Raw genomic sequence first — 18218 nt, 5'->3', positions numbered from 1 at the left:
CCCTCTCTCTCCCCTGCGGTAACCCAACCATTTCTCTCCCCTTGCGCCGCCGTACGCTACCACCCAGACCACCGCACCTCCACCACCTCACACTGGCGACCACCTCTCGTAGACCCAGCCACCACGAACCTACATCTCCCTCTCCATCGCATACACGCAAGCTACCCATAAATGGTGGGTTTCGCACAAGCTCAAGGTCACCGACGGCCCTATCGCGGCCGTGTGTCGGTTCTAGCCCCACCGAGCATCTCCCCTGACCACCGTGACTCCTCCCCAAGCTCCTTCGAGCCAGCCAAACCCTCCACCTCTCTCTCGCTCTCTCTGTCTTAAATTCGGACAGTGGGGGTGTGGGGAGGACGGGCTATAGGGGAGGAGAGAGAGGAATTTCAAAAATGAAATGAGAGAGAAGTGGGTTTTGTTGTGAGGATATTTTTGTCATTTTACTATAGTGTGTTTTGGATGATTGCAAACAGGAGCTGATGCCAATATTATTTCATCCATTCTATTCGGGCAGTACTATTTGATTTAAAAAATTAAAATTAATAAGATTTTCTTACAAATCAATTCATGTCATTTAAAAGTATGGAAAGTATCATTCGCACCGCTATTCTAATGGGATAGCGTGATTTGATTTATAAAATTAAAATTAATAAGATTTTTTTACAAATCAATTTGTATCATTTAAAAGTATAAAAAGTGTGTCATCTGCACTGGCTTGCAATTAAGATAATTTGGCGGTGACTAACAAGAATTATAGCAAAACAAAAAAAATTGCAAGGTTTTTATTGCGAAGACCTTGGCGTTGGAAAGAGTTAAATGACTTAAATCTGTTGGTATGTTGAATCACGTACATATTTCATTGAAAATCCTTTTCAATTAGGTTAAAGCTCAATTTCAACAGTGATTAGTGATGAAGACCTTTGAAGTACTTTCTTCCCTTGACATCTTCTCTAATGCTAAATCAAGCTCCAAGATATAGATGCTCTTCTTATCAACATTGATTAGCATGTGTGATATTGTATATATACTTGGATTAATACTATTTTCCATCCCATAAACAACTTTAGGCCAATTACCAAAAAACAACAAAAAAACAAAAAACTTTAGGCCAAGGTAATTAAACTACTAAAATTATTGGGTTGCAGCTGCTAGCTAGCTCTATGATCTCTTAGCCATCCTACTAGTCTGACTAGCTGCCTCTCTCTCTCTCTCTCTCTCTCTCTCTGTGCCCCCCAGTATGCCTCAATTATGCAGTAAAATCAATGCAAAAGAATTTGGGACCGCGTAACCTAGTGTACATGCATCTTTTTAATGCTTTTTAACAGTAAAATGCAATTCAATTTTGAATTTAACTTTCAATTGAATTGGATGATTCAATGCTATATATGTATATTTATATATATATACATAGACAATATCAAAAGCTCATCTGGAGTTCATACTACTCAAAAATTATAAAAAACTAGCATTAGATGTTATTGGACTCGCATGTTGTGTTTATCTCTTTCTAGAATTGAATCATCTAATTCAGTCCGACAGTTGAAGAGGATCTCTACTTTAAAATGTAAGGATCATGTAAAGATCAACAACACTGCGAATTACCCTACAACTAGTGAAAAGTTGAGCTTATTCTGAAGTTTAATGAGTCTTTTTTTTTTTTTCCCTTTCCTTTGATTGAATGTTTTAGGCTACGTTTGAATGTTGAGCTGAGCTGAAATGAGTTGAATTCTTTATAAATAATAGTGAGTTGAGATGATAGAGTAAGTTTGTGGGACCCACCTAAGATGAGTTTAGATGTGTTTGAATGTTAAAATGAGTTTAGATGTGTTTATAAGAAGTTGAAAAAGATTGTGAGTCTCACGTGTAAAGAAGTGTTAAGTTAAAAAAGATTGTAAGTCTAATGTGTAAATAGGTCTTGAGTTGAGTGATATTTAGTTATTTAAAAATTGCGTGTTTGGATATTAGGCTAAACTTAAATTTGAACTCAACTTAGATGAATTCAGTTGTTTCGATTTTCCAAACATAACTTAATGGCAAACCTAATGAGCTTCTCCTGGTTTGACCCAAATTAAGAAAAAAATTAAGTGCATGTACCTTTGATACAAGTGAGGGCTCGTTAATAAAATTACAGAATATTATTTTTTTCTTAAAAAAAAAAAAACCCTAATTAAGGGTACCTATGGATACATACGGCATATATGTGGCACAATGACACCTTATTCAATGTATAGTGTCCCACCCCAAATGAGTTGTCATCCTATATAGTATGTATATAGCTCAAATTATTATTATTACTGTTACTATTACTATTACTATTATTCTTGTTATTATTTTGTAATGTATCTCAAATTATTTATGCAATAGAGTTTGAGATTGGGATTCCAGCTTTGTGCAATTTAAAAGTAATTAATGAGCAGCTGTCTAAGTAATTTATTAATTATTATAGATTGGTACAAGTCGTGGCATCACGAAATGCTTGTGGAAAAATATATGAAAACTCATTGTATTACTAATGATTGTAGGGGATTTTCCCCACTAAGTTCAAGAAGCCCATAAATGAAAGGAAGTAAGATCAAAAGTCCGGCCGAAGTAACGAGGCCCTAATCCAGCTCATGGAAAAGCTCTTTTGTACATAACCTACAGGAGAGATAGTGCTACAAAAGATGAGACTCGTCGATCTGATGCCCCTTCGAGTAGTATTCAATCCTCGGGTGTCCGCCTACACAACATGAGTGAAATATGGAGGAGCCCCTGATCTACTAACAGAAAGGGGATGAACGGACCAGAAGAGAGACATATTGAGAGAATGAGGTTAGATAACCGCGCCACATTAATAGCTCCATCACCCGGACAACACGCCACATAAATGACGTTGTCACAAAGTCACGCCGTATTTAAAAACTCTGACATAAGGAACAGTACGAGAACACAGACGTTATGGTAGTAGGCACTATCTGCTCCTCGAGCCTGTAGTATAAATAGTAGATCCTAGGTACAAGAATATCTCTCTGATTCCTAAACTCTCTTACTTATTTACTACCCTCCAATAATATTTATTAACTTTGGCATCAAAGGTTACTTGGCCCCTAAGCTGCTCTTTCAAAACAACGGTCTTTTCTACCTTATTTAAGGTCCATTTTCAAAAACCTGAGTTGCCAGAGTTTGATCCAAAAGTGTGAGAAACACAACATTAATAGATAATAATAAAAATAAATAGAAAATAAATAAGAGAGATGTATAAGAAATACAAAAGGTTATTTCGATAATTAAATGGTAATAATTTAAATCTAAGTTATTTAATTTGAAAAGAATCACGATTAAGATTTAAGAATTCATTAATGTAATAGAATAACCTAAAAATTATAATATTTTTAGGATGCAGCAGATAAATAAAAAAAATCTAGTACTTAATTGAGCACTCCTTTTGTTTATATTTTGTTTATATGCAGGATCGTATTTATTTTGAAAGCAGTGCTTCTTATAATTTGATTAGTCAGATGAATTTAAAATTATATATTTTTATCAATCAAATCATGTATATTAGAATAAAATATTTTTTAAATTGATATTTAAATAATTTTTCTTATTTTGAAGTCCAATGTCATTTATAATAAGAAAATGATATTTATAATTTTATAATGTCTAAGTTTTTTATATGAAAAATTTATTTTTTTAATAATGAATCTTATTTTTTTAAAATATATGAGATTTATACACTTTAAAATTATATTAAAAAAATACTTTAATCGCAAAGAAATTAAATAAAAACAAACTAACATAGTTTAATTTAATACGTTAGATTGTAAAATTATTTTTATTATTAATTAAATATAATAAATTTCATAACATCACATCATTTTATAATTTTATTTTTATATAATTTCTTTCCTTACAAGCCTAACGTTACTCTTTGTGACAATCGACTTGCAAGTCGTTGTGCGTACAGACGAAAGTCATGGAAAACGAGCAAAAGATTCCCTTAATTTATCTCAAGAATAAATACTAGATCTCCAAAATTTAAGCTAATTATTGCAGAAATGGTGATGTTGCAGCCGATGAAAGGACACTCCAACCATAATTTATGATATTGTAATAATCTAAAGTTTAGAATTACTCTACAGTCTGGAAGTCTAAGCTCAAGTACCCTCCAATAATGGCTACTTGTCAGCAATATTAATGGTGGATTCATGAAATATTAATCAAGTAATTAATCCTATTACTACGTGGTAGTGGCTCATCACATTTTACCCTAAAATCATATTTTATTTTTCGTCTTAAATTTTAAAATTAAATACTAGATCAATTCATAAATTTTTATATTTTTAAAAATCGAGATCACAATTTTCAATTTTTACAACGTTAATACTTTAAAAAATCGAGACCCAAATGGAAATTACTCATACAAGTCTATACAGTTATATTTAAAAAAAATTATAATTACAATAATATTTTTTTTAAAATGATATTTTTTTTTCATTTTATCTCTATTTATCAATGAGACTGCATACACAGTCTTCCACTTAGGATTGTAAATAAAATTTCTTTATTACGAAAGCTTGTAAATGTAACATTGATTTATAAAAATATGAAAAATCTAGATATTAATTTAATAATTAACCCTAAATTTAATTATATTAACTGGGAAGTGAGTTAGAGAGTCCAATCAAGCCTAACGACCCTCCTCTAAAAAGAGTCAGTAGGCCTTTACAGAGTACTCGGTCCATGAGCAAAACTTACACATGAAGCAATTCACGCGTGGAAAAAGCGGACGGTAGGGACAGATGAGACTCGCCGCCCTGACACCCCCTGATGACACCCAACCCTCGAGAATCTGCGCAGGCAAGTGGGTGAGAGATACAAGAAACCCTCGATCTTCTGACAATAGGCATGGAGAGGCTTGACAATGAACGTTTGTAGGGTAAAGTGAGTTAGGGAGTCACGCCACATTAATGATGCCACTCCCTAGACTCTACGCCACATTAGTGTCACCATCCCAAGAGCCATGCCACATTAAATGATTCTGATTAAGTGAACAATTGAAATGACATGAACTCTCCGAGGCCAAGTATGAGTTGTCCCCACCCAGAAACCCAGTATAAAAGCCGACCTCCGATTTTGAAAAACTCTTTTTGATTCCTCTAAGTTCATGCACAAACTATTAAGGAGATGTACTAACTTAAGCATCGAAGACTTCTCGGCCTCCACCAAGCCCTCCCCCCCCCTCGAGGACTCTTTGTGTTTTCTTAAGTGTGCAGGTGAAAGGCTCAAGAGTCGAGTTACTAGAATCTGATCCAAAAGTGTACGAAACACGACAATAACAATATTTTATATTAGTATTTAAAAAAATTATAATAATAAATTGAAATGGATTTAGAAACCAAGCGAAGCCTTAGGCTCACGCCCTCGAATACATTATTTGGTTTGACTCTTTGAACTTATTTCATTGGACCGGGTCCGATTTGAGTTAGGTGACTAGTACAAGGAAACACCACTAAATAGACGTTTAAATTTAAAAATTCGTTAGCGTGAATTGTATTTAACTTATAACTCTTTTACAATTTATTTCACAACCAATCAATATAATTGTGCCATTTTATTAAAATAAAAAATTATATTCTCAATTCGATTTGTAGTGTACACTGCTTACATGTTATAATTTGACCTAAAAGATAAATTTTAAAATTTAAATATTACAAATCAATTCTCTATTACAATATTTTTGGAGAGTAGAGAGAAGAAGATGAACAAGTTGGTACCTTGCTGCTCAGGTTACCCAAAAGTCCTCTTACCCTTTGGTCTGCAAGAGAAAAGCTGGGGAACGGTCCGGCGGTTAAGTAAAGAATAGCAGCCTTTCATTCACAGCACGACACGTAGAGATTTATTGTGTTTATTTTACATCTGCATGGAACTGATAATTGAATCCATTACACCTTCTTCCTCACTCGTATTTCGTATGCTACCCCTTCTACTTCTTCCTAAGGAACCTTGACGGGCTCAAGATCTCAACATTGCCATCCCACACGATGCTCAATCCAAATGGTGGCGGTGACCCAAACGATCTAGAGGATGGGCTGAGGTCGAAAGGAACAAAAAGGGAATGCGAGAGAGAGAAAGAGAGGAACCCGCTTACTTGACTCACCTTGCTCGTGGCACATTCTCTGGAACGAAGGAACTGGTTCCATCTTCTACAACTTTTGGACAGAAACCAAGCAAAAATTCTCAAGAACACAAAAGCCTTCAAGAGAAAACAAAAAATAATTTGAATCACAATTTATCTGCCTCTTCCCCTTCGCGAGAGACATAGCCCCACCCCTTTGTAGCCCCTTCGAATCACGATGGAACCCCTTCAAAAATCTATCCCTTCGCAGCTCGCAGCTCCTTCCCCGTCTCCTTCGAAAACCCTTTCGCAGTTGAAAGCCCCTTCCAACTCACAGTTCGCAGGCCCTTCCCCTTTGCACCCTCGCTCCTTGAAAACATGACATTCCTCATATTTCTATTTGTCATTTTCTCATTATTTCTTCCCATGAAAACATGATGCAGCGTCTAGAACAAGAAAAAGGAAAGAAAAATTTTCCCTAAAAAATCCAAAAATAATTCAAAATGAAGCACCTAACTTGATTGGTTTGTATTGTTGTTGATAAAAGTTGTTTGATTGTATCCCTCCTTTTCTCCGCTCGTTTTCTTGCTCTCGTAAGGTTTTATTATTTTTCTCGATCTTTCACTACATCCTAATTGCATTATCCTAGTTACTTGCATTCCCATTTTCTTTTCCTTCCTGGATTCGGGAATAAATCTAGCTTGAGTTTTACAGTGTGGATGCCTATTTGTTTTTGAAATTCATGTCGGCTTTGTGGTGTTACAATTGAGTAGTGAAATCGGGGTTAAAAATTGGTCTGGAGGTAGAGCGGTTCGATGAAGCGGCAATGAGGAGTTTGGCAGAGAAATCGGGCTAAGCTCAGTGTGAGCAGCTCCTCTCAGCTAAATTCTTTTGTGATTCTGTATGGTGAGGTCTAAAAGATTTATTGTGTTTTTGTCTACATGTCACCGTGTAAATGAAAGACTAATTTTCTCATCTTAACGGCCAATCCGCTCTGCAACGGAACTCTTGGTGCAAACCTCTTACCTTTTTTGTATTATTGTTATTTGTTAGTTCCATGTCCATAGTTTTGCCACCTCATCGCTTAGTCTTGTCCCATCATCACTTTATGCTTATCTCTCTACTATCACAATAGGTTCCAATTAACTTATTTTATTGGTGTAATGTTTACTATAAATGATTTGTACAAATAAGTAATTTTAAGCAAATTTTTATAAAAAAAAAAAGAAGATCACTTTTATAAATAAAATCATTCTTTTTTAGTATGACTATTTTTTTATAAATGACCTACCCAAAATTTGTCTATTTAAAACTTATATTTAGTATTATTCAATATTTATTGAGTTTTAAAAGATAGATAGAAATTTATGAATATTTTTTTCAAATATATGTTGTATTGAAATTTGTAAAAATTGATAGATAGATTTGAAAACTCGCAGAAAATTTTTAATAGGAGTTTTCTTTTTATACTTACCAAAGTCATTTTGATTTTATGTCTTTGTAGTTTGTACCATTATTTTAATAAAAAGTAGATTGTAAAATCTTTTAAAACAATATTAACCAAACGTGGCCTTTCTTTAGCTAGAAAGGAGGCGAAACACCATACAAAGGAGATATGGTAAGTCATCATTATAATTTTTTTAAATTTTTACATAAAATATAATAAATAATTCAATTTTTTTAAGTTTAAATTCAACTTTAAACAATAATAATAATAAATAATATTTTAACAATATTTTTTTTACTTTTAACTTTTATCTAAAATCATCTCATCTCATTTCTAAATCCAAACCAGCCAAAATAACAATGACATCATCTTGGACACTGCTTCCCTTATACTTTTGGGTACACCTCTCTCTCTCCTTCTCATTCTTTCCTAACTCAAACCAATAATCATTTTTGCTGTGCCGCCAATAATATCTTAAATCTCAAAATCCTACACGTTTCTTTTTTGTTACAATCAATTATTTCAGTTTATGAATTTATTTTTACATAATTTTTTTATTTCTTAAGTATTTCTTTCTTGTGACATTATCCTTCTCTTCAATTTTTTTTCCCTTTCTATTCTCCCTTAAAAAACAGAGATAATGACTTTGACTTGAAAGGCAGTGAAGAATGATGAGAAAAAACTGTAGAGTATGTGGGGATAGAGTTCAAATGCTTGTAACTTCTAACCTGGACAGGAATCTGTCCATGTGAATGAGCAAGGAAAGATAAAACCCTGATGCAAGAAAGAAGAAGACCCTGCTGGCAATGCTATATCCTTCCCCACTTTCTGTCCCTCCCACCACTCCCTACTATTAGGACCCATAAAGATACAATAAAAATTTTTAAGGGAAAATGATAAAGATACAATAAATTTTTTATAAATATTTTACAATTCTAATTTTAAATTGAATACGGTTTTGTAAAAGAGAAATGATACTTGCAGTCGTGAGTGTGCAAGCGCCGTGCAATCGCTTTGAAAAAAGTGAATAAATATAGGACCCACATAAAAATAAATTAATTTTTTAATAGTGGACCTCACTCTTTTTCAAAGTAACTGCATGACGTTTGCACATTCCACGACTGTATGTAACATTTCTGTTTGTAAAATCACGATACCTTTAAACCTATTTCACAACTTATTTCAAAAAAATACCAAATCCGTTCATAAAAACATTCATACATTTGTGTTCTCACCATCACAGCTCTATCTGAGTGATCCTTCTCTCACCAAGTGGTGGTTATTGCACTGAAGCTTTGCTTATGAAAGATAGATGCATGCACAAGAAAAGAGACCCATGTCAAGTGGAATGATTCCCTCGTATGAGTGGTGGTTGGTGCCCATTTTGAGATGCTTTTCTTGCACTGTTGAAAAAGTGAGCTGCACTACAATTGGCAAAAGAATGAGACGAGACTGGTTCTTTCCTTAACTTATCCCATGTTATTATGTTCAGAGTATCTCATTTGGTCATTTATTTATGAGTAACGGGTAATGCTAGATAGAGTGTGTAAGTATCGCACACCTATTTTATTTCGAAAAAAATAGATAAATTTAAGATCGAAATGAATTAGCTCTTGAGAAGGAAAAGTGAAGTGTTTATGTATGTCACTCCTGCAAAATAGGGATCCAAAAACCTATTTTTGAAGAATATTGTAAATTATGATATCAGAGACAGGGCACATGAGAAAGTAAGATAAACTCAATGTCCAAAGCATCCACTATTGAAATGTCAATGGAGATATTGTTTTGATTTTTGTTTTTTCACCTTTTTTATCTTTGCTTTTTGGAATGTGGGAGATGGCTTTAATCTCACACCAATCCCAATCCCAATCCTCTCCCTGTCTTCTTTTTTCTCTTCAAGATGCTTTGTTGCACACACCTTCCTCAATTCTCTCCTTTATCATTCCAACTTTTTTTTCTCTTTCTCCCCATTGACATGCATCTACACATTACTTTGAGAGTAAGTTCAAGTCCATTGACCCTACAATTGAAATGCCATCTTCTGGACAGAAAAAGGACTCCAACTAAATCCTAAGTAACTGATACTATAATGGAAAAATTGCAAGTAGTTTTTCAATACTTCAAACTCTTCTATGCTTAACAATAAAGTTATCATGAAATAAAATTTATTAGTGTTTATGATGCACTCATGGCCAATGATGTTTCTTCTGTTTAAACCACCTCACTGAAAATCTTATGATGAAGTATAATATATGGTTAAATGTAATCAAAAGATCATATAGAGAAGCACACAGCTTTTACAGCTCTTTCAAAACTCTGTATTCAAAGGGTGAGGCCATTACAGGGGGAGAGGAAGGGAAGTGGATTTCAAATATATCCTCCCCTTTCTTTGTTACAGGTTCAAATATTAGATTTAGGACAATTTCTCAACACCTTTGTGAAAACATCAACATTTTGTTGTGTTTTCTTCCATTTCTATTATGAAATTACCATTTGTCCTAAAAGCTTAAGCTGATAGAAAGAGATAGATTTTTATTATTTATTTTATATCTTAACACTTTTCCTCACGTGTGGGCCAGACTCTCTCTCAATGGGTGACCCAACACGTGCAATATTTAATTAAATAGGATAGAGAGTAGAGTCAGAATTCGAACTCAGGACCTCTGCTCTGATACCATATGAAATTACTATTTGTCTCAAAAGTTTAAGTTGGTAGGAAGATGTAAATTTTTATTATTTATTTTATATCTTAACATCTATCAACTCTCATGTTTACTCTAATTTCTTCTTCTTTTTTAACAAAGGAAAACAGAGAGAAAATGAAGAAAAGTGTTTCACAAAAGTCTGCCTCTTGAAACAGGTTCCCAGCTTTTATAAAAGGGACCCTAGGGCATAAAAGTCAAATTATCAAAAAAAGAAAGAAAAAGGAAACCTTATAGAGAAGAACAATGGCCAGAACCTCAAGATTTACTAAGAAATCCACATATGCTAAAAGTCAAAATACATAGATTTCCCTTTATGCCCAATTAGTGCTCTTTGATTAAGGTTTTTAAGTCATGGAATGTTTTCTAGAGCAAATAAAACCCCATAGACTTGAGTAAACACACTTCTATCATGAAAGAGTTGTCTTCACCTCTTGGCAAATAAAAACTGCAAGGACCAAAATGCCCATGTTGAACAGTTGGTTCATGTTCTTGATTGATATTGGGCTTCTTCAACAACAATATGGATGTCAGGTATGCCAAGATGCATGGAGCTTTTTCCCATGACCTACTGACATGCATATCCAATACTTCTAGTCAGTACTGGGCCTCATCTCAAAGCAGGAGATCTTCATTTCCATGCCAAAAATGGAAGGTCTCATGTCAATCTGAGTTGGGTTTTCAATGCTCCCAAATACCTAATGCCTATGTCCTTGCCTTAGAGAGAAGAGAAAAGACACAAGTCAAAGTTGGCTTTGCTCTTGAAAGTAAGGATGGACTGGCATTCATAAGCTTCAGCCAAGGTATATTACAAGGGAAATGAATTCGGTACGGACAGGATTTCATGGATTGTGCATATTAACAGTAAGAAATTGGCTTTTTCTGTGCATAATCTTTGTAATTCTGCCTATGAATGTATCAGGACTTGTACAAAAATTGCACACTGATCATTTTATAGGCTTTATCAGGGGAAGGTTCATAGAAGCTGACCATCTTCAGTCTGCCTAATCTAAATTGAACTACTACCTTTCTTTTTTATATATATATATATATAAGTGTGCAGTCTTATTTTGAAAAAAAGTTAATAAGTTATCTAAAATCTACATAAAAAAATTATTTTTTTAATAAAGATCTCATTTAAAAAAAAAAAAAATACGACGAAAATTCTGCACATTCCATGACTATCGATATGTGTATATATATATATATATATATAAAATTAACATTTCTTATCAGTTGGTCTGCTGCAGACAGCGGTAGATTTAAATCCAGTTGACCTGATTCAACCCGCCTATAAGCAATGAATAAAGAATCTCTTAAATAACAATAGGATAAAAACAAAGAGAAACGCTTCGAAGAAGTTTCCACAGTTGTTAATGGTAAAATCGGAATATTTAAGTTTATGTACCAATTTTTTTTAATATCCAACCATTTTAGAAAATTATTAAGATAAAGAGATTTTATAAAAATAAATTTATAAATTAACATAATTTTATCTAATATATTAAATTTATTTTATAATAAAAATAATTTTATTATCTAATAGTTAGATTTATTTAAAATACATAACAAGCTTGTCATTATTTATTTAACAGAATATGAATTTAGTTGTACTTTTTTGTTTTTATGAAAAAAATATAAGGTTATTGTACAGAGAGGATTCAATTCAAATTAGCAAATCTAGAGATTTTCAAAAGCATGGCTGGAAACAATACTGCACCCCTACTTCAAGACAAAAGTCAAATCATAACTACTGGGGTCGTGATTGGTCTACCTGTTCCTGCAATTAACCGAAGAAGACAACACAAACTAAAAACAAATCTGCTACAGAGACTGGTTTTAACTAAGAACTAATGGTCAATTAGCATCCAATATTAAATTGGGTATTAAAATCTCCACTTTAAGAAGAAAGAGAAGACCGAACCACTGGACTTGGACTTTTGAAACTTTGAAGTAAACTTCTTCCTCTACCACGGGTGCTTTCAAATCTCCATTGAAGTTCTAAAATTTCCTTCAAAATGTGCTAAATTGACTCCCAAACTCCTGAATTCTGAGTCCTCAACTGTCAAGAGGCAAGGATTGTGAAGAAACTCTCTCTCTCTCTCTCAAACACAAATATATATATATATATTTATATATATTATATGGTATAATAACATTAGTAAAGATCCCAAGCTGCAAACCAAGATCAGGCAAACTTGTTGTGTATCTGGGGACATATAAGCGGACAAACAGATGAGGCCCAATTGGGAGCTCAAGAACTGCTGCAACCATGAACAAGTGCTGTTTCTTATTACAGTCTCTGTCTGCACTGTTGTTATTCTCGCGGTATGTCTTTCTTCTACCACTGCGTATTTCATTTTTCCTTCTTATACTTGACCAAAATCTCGTACTACACTAGATCAGGGAAGCGCCCACATTTGGTTTAAGAGCATTGGTAATGCTACGAAAGTTTTATCCTTTGTTTCATTATAGCAGAGGAAGATGGAACCCGTTGATCAAAATCCTCCTTTATTTTCAATTTGAGTGACTGAGTTTAGCCCCGAGGAAGGAAATCGTGAGGTCAACTAATTGTGCTGCCCTTGGGGCTCCATGGATCAAAATCTTGGGGTGCCCATGTGACTGTCAATTTGTGAACGTGCTTGGCTCACGCATGTAATGGTAGTGCTTTAGGTGAAACTGGGTAATTATCATCCCAATAAATTCCAGAGGCTCATTTTACTTCTTGTTTTTATATTTTACTCTCTATCCCATCTTCTTTATCGATTATTACTGTTTGAGAAGTCAATGAACTCAATTTCAGTAGCTTTCAAACCCATCTTTTACTTTATTTGAAAAGCAAATCCTTTTATTTTATTTAATTCTAAATGATGTGTACAATTTTATTCAAAGGCAATGCATGTGTTATGAACCCACTAGATAAAAGTCACCCTTGAAAACCGACTTACAAGGGAAGGTTGCCTAAGGGCTTATAAACCACCAACCAATCCCATACTTAGTCGATGAGAAATTGTAACAGCATCAAATGATTTTCCCATGAGAGAGAGAGAGAGAGAGAGAGGAATGATATTCCCATGAGTTGGATTTCTAAGATGGACAAACAATTGGAGAGGGATGGAGTACTTTCTAGTTCTTTTTGTTTTACTCCATGTACCTAATCTATATTGAAGTTTCAATGTCCAGAAACAAGTTAGACCAAATTCATATAACGAATCATCAACGACCCTACATACACATTGAGTTACAATTTGCAATGCAGTATAAAGTTTAGAGAAAAGCTAAGCTTATGAAGAGAATTACAAAATGGAACCTCACAAACTGAATACGTCAGGTTTATTTACAATGAAAGGAAGTTACATACTGACTTTCAATCAGACTTGCCACATGCCACATCTGTTTGTAATTTCTCGTAATTCTCTTTATAGGCTGCCATTTATCTAAAGTCTAATCAATAAATGAAAAGCAATCCACCCGGGTAATGGACCTATCAGTGTGAATTACGTTGGAACCATAACAGTGAATCCATGCGTGCTTTTCAGGAAGTTGGAAAAGTCCAGTCAGTTTGAAGGCAGAACCAATTTTATTTTATCTGCGGCTAATTCTTCATACTGTCATGTCATTCTTTTAGAGCTTACTTTCTGCAAACTTTGCCTAATATGCGAATCCTTCTTGTCCATGCAGTTGTGGAGAACAATATTGCTGAAACCATTCAAGCTTGTCACTGTATTTATTCACGAGGCGAGTCATGCTATTGCTTGTAAACTCACATGCGGACATGTAAGAAGCTCTTTTGTTTCCACCTTTTCCCCTTTTCAATTATGTATTAGTAGCATGATGGTAATATCAAGAAGACATTGTGTTTCTGGTTAATGTGTAAAGTCAGAGAGATGTCTCTCCTTTGATACTAGAGGAAATTAAAGTGAGAAAAGAAGTATTCTTGCACAACGTTTTTTCAATATTTCAAAAAGAAAAGGAAGAATCATTATTTGCAGATTGCGTATCTATCTGAATTTAAGGATGCTTTGTCTTAATGTGAGTTTAAACTCCTGCTTTGATTGGTAGCTTTTCTTAACTCTTATGTAATAACAAATTTATAAGCATATATTTTAATGAGTCTCTAAATGATGAAGTGAGAGCTGGTTAAGTATAGGTAAGACGACTGTGGGATCTCTTTGGTTAAGTATAGGCAAAACATAGGTTAAGTATGCGTGTCTTTGGACTAGTATATGCATCTAATTTCATATCTAGCTCTTCATTTGACACAAGAAACTGTGTATTCATCACTTATATATGTTGGATACAGACCCCCTAGCGCATAATCACTGCATTTTCACATTATCCATGCGAATAAGTACTAGTGTTTATCTATGCCATTTATCTTATTGTAGAAAAAGCAATACATGGCATTTTTCTAACCCTGGATGTTTCATGGCTTAGTTAAAAATTGTGGATTGAACATTTCTCATGTCTTTTGGGTGCAAGATTTTTCCCTTTCAAGCAGATATAACATTGGTAAAACTTATCATGAAAAGACTGAGCAATGAGACTCATCATATTTAATATTAGCATGCCGAAAGTGGATTTATTCATAAGCAAGTACATTTGGTTCAATGTCTTCTCATTGCCTTGCTTTCTATGATGGTATTGTATAGCTTGCAGAAAATTTATGAGCTTTTCCAATTATATACTAGGGACGAAATTCAAAATTGATTTGCATTGTGATTAAAGATCCAATAGTGTTTATCTAAAAAGTGCCATAATAATCTCTCTTCATTTGATTCTCATCCTCCTGCACAAAGGCTAAGCCCATTGGTGCAGTTTGATTAAGCGAGTTCAAATGGTTGAGCCACTGCGAAATTTCATGATATCCTAAGTTTAGAATGTATCATATTTTACATGTGATGGGTTCTCATATATTTCAGTTTGTAGGTGGAGGGGATCAAGGTTAACGTAGATGAAGGTGGAACCACACAGACCCGTGGTGGAATTTACTGGTTGATCTTGCCGGCTGGATGTAATGTCTTTTATCCTTGATAAAGCTTTACTCTTTTTTAATACCATCCATAGTTCTTATGCTACAACAGATAAATGGAAGGTCCAAATGCATACTTATCAGTGCGGTTTCCAATATATAACTTGCACCTATGCAAATTTCTCTTCTATTTTTTCCTTTGTGACATTCCAGATCTTGGTTCTTCTTTCTGGGGTATGGTCTTAATTCTTGCATCCACAAATCTTCTTACTGCAAGAATAGCTGCAGGATGTTTTCTTGCAGCACTACTTGTTGTACTCTTTGTAGCTAAAAATGTAAGTACTCATGAAACTAAGAACATTTTTTCCCTTCAGTTAAAATGGAATTTCAGTGTAAACATGGGACTTCTGTTCCACCATTACATTTCAATGCTAAATTTTATCGCTAAAAATTTCCAGTAAAGAAAAATTGATATATGCTATGCTCTCATTCCACTCCTATCCTTGTAGGATGATGTGGCGTTAACCATTAACCATTGAATTTATTATTTTGAAAAACAAGAGTTGATCAAATGGTTGATAAGTAATGCCAAATCAACTCAGAGTGATAAAAAAGTAGGATGAGAATATAGCATATAGCATGATTCTCCAGTAAAACACGGAACATCATTCAATCTTTATATGCTAATACCTGTGATTTATTCGCTATTGAGAAGAACAAAATATGGAAAAAAAAAATACTGAATTTTTTCAGTGACATTAAATTATTATTGTTGCTTTTTATTTCTTTAAGATATTGTTTGGCACATCATAGATATCCTTTTTTAGATGATATTTTAAATATCTGTTCTTTCCTCTTTCTATCTGTCATGCAGTGGACACTTCGAGGACTATGTATTGGTACATATTTTCATAATTTGAAATCTGGCTTTCTATGGTTAACTCATTCCACAATATATCATATTGGTTTTGATATTTATGTACTTCACCCCCAGGTTTTATTCTTTTCCTTGGTGTAATTTGGGTTCTGCAAGAAACAACAACAGTTCATATACTTCGGTACATAATTCTGTTCATTGGTAAATGCAATTCTGCTATTTTTATCTCCATATTCTTTAGTGAAAAGGATGATTTTTCCTTCAATCACAGTTATAGTATGAAAGAATCAGCTCACCAGTTAGCTATGTTTTCTCAATATGTAGGTGTAATGAACAGCTTGTTTTCAGTTTATGGTATGACTCTAGAATGAAGCAATCGATTTAATTTCCTGTTGATGGATCCCTTTAAGCTGTGTGTAATTATGCAGATATTTATGATGATCTAATATCCCGTAGAGTGCACTGTAGTGATGCCGAAAAATTTGCTGAAGTGTGTCCTTGCCCTTGTAATGGTGTCGGATGGGGCGTTATTTGGTGAGCAATTGAGGATCTTATCACTCAAAGAGCAGAAGTAGTCAAATTCTGCCTGATGATTATTTATTCTATGAGTTGAACTGGCGATGCTAGGTGTGCTTATGACTTAGTATTTGTTGCTTCACTAACTTTGGAGAACTGTACTTGCAGGGGATTAATATCGTTTGTGTTCCTTTGTGGAGCCATGTACCTTGGTCTTGTGATTTTGTCTTGAGGTACATTTTGCTCCCCTTATTCTGTGATTTCTAGTTTCTATTGGCATGTCATCTAGAAAAATAGGTGTGATTTTAGAACATTGTTCGTGATCTACATGGGGCAACATTCAAAGTCACCATGAGAAGTATCATTGGGGACCTTACAGCATAAAATAGTTTAAATTTTTCTTTTTGTATTGGATTTAAATGCCACAAGCTGGTCTGTATGATGTTCACAAAATTTTATTAGTAGAAGGAAAAGAGTAATGCTACCATACAGTCGTAGAGTGCGCAAGCGCCATGCAATCGCTTTGAAAATGAGTGGAGTCCACTATTAAAAAATTATTATTTTTTCATGTGGGTCTTGTATTTACTCACTTTTTTTAAAGAGATTGCGCGACGCTTACGTACTTCATGATTGCAAATATCATATCTCCACATTTAAATGCTACCAAAAACAAACTTAATACATTTTAGTTGCTGTGTGAAGTGTAGTAACTGTAGTTGATTCACCATCCCTGCAATATCATGGTCATGTTAACTGCAATGATTTGTTTGATTTTTATTTTCTTCTTATATAGATTGCATGTATGCTTTTTACCAGCTATGGGTGAGGACATCTTTTGGCTTTTGAAAATCACAAACTTCACATTTACTTCTGATTGCGATTTTTGATGATGACTCATCTACTACAATAGATAGTACAAACGGAAATGGTGTGGATGGGGTTAAGGCATGAGTGAGGCACAGAGGGGAGGGACAAGGCTTATTATCGATATGTTTTATGTTCATTTCTGGCAAATGTCTCTACTTCATTGATCACTATTTAGCACCGATATACTATCAAATGTTATGGAAAACCATATGGGGAATTATTTAAATTGATAATGCTATTTGTCATCCCCTTCAATCATCATCCCTTTGGTTGGTATCAAGTGATTGGAAGATAAGTAAAGAACGATAAATAGTTTTCCAATCATTCAATATCATATTAGAGGATGGCAGTTAAAAGAATGATGAATAGCACTTCGAGTTTAAATTTATGTTGGGTCTGATTTAATTTCTTTATTACCTTGCACTGCACAACAAGATTAACAAATCTTGGTATGTTTTCACTGCTGTTGTTTATATTGTAGCATTCTACTTTATATATACTTCATATATCACTATCACTTACACTACAATTGTGCAGGATGAAAGGTTCTGGTTTCATAAGGGTGAGAAGAATGAAGTCAGCTTGATCAGAACATCTTCCCAATAAAAAATATATATATATATATGATTTCTGTTAACCAATGGAAATGTTCATCTTAGCGATTCACAGCTTATACCTTAGATTTGAGCTTCAAACTTGTAATTTGATGCGGACTTTTGCTATTTAAAATCTTACCTATA

General features: G+C 33.9%; 2 protein-coding genes across 2 annotated transcripts in view; one reads left to right on the top strand and one right to left on the bottom strand.

Moving 5' to 3' along the window:
- Positions 1 to 16853, bottom strand: part of LOC121245115 (AP-3 complex subunit delta-like) — a 27663-nt gene extending 10810 nt beyond the window's left edge. The window contains exons 1-2 of the mRNA XM_041143429.1: positions 16849 to 16853; positions 4859 to 4866 (exon numbers count right to left, since the gene is read on the bottom strand). The gene's annotated coding sequence lies outside the window, so the exon portion shown is untranslated. The remainder of the gene's footprint in view (positions 1 to 4858; positions 4867 to 16848) is intronic.
- On the top strand, positions 12141 to 18218 carry LOC121245117. The gene is made up of 10 exons (XM_041143432.1): positions 12141 to 12574; positions 13928 to 14023; positions 15176 to 15260; positions 15432 to 15553; positions 16093 to 16117; positions 16213 to 16296; positions 16420 to 16449; positions 16524 to 16629; positions 16780 to 16844; positions 18016 to 18218. The coding sequence occupies exons 1-9, from the start codon at positions 12482 to 12484 to the stop codon at positions 16841 to 16843; spliced, it is 705 nt and encodes a 234-aa protein (XP_040999366.1). The 5' UTR covers positions 12141 to 12481; the 3' UTR covers position 16844; positions 18016 to 18218.

This window comes from Juglans microcarpa x Juglans regia, chromosome 8S (genome assembly GCF_004785595.1).
Source record: "Juglans microcarpa x Juglans regia isolate MS1-56 chromosome 8S, Jm3101_v1.0, whole genome shotgun sequence".
Lineage (NCBI taxonomy): Eukaryota > Viridiplantae > Streptophyta > Magnoliopsida > Fagales > Juglandaceae > Juglans > Juglans microcarpa x Juglans regia.
This window is presented reverse-complemented; position numbering and strand designations above follow the sequence as displayed.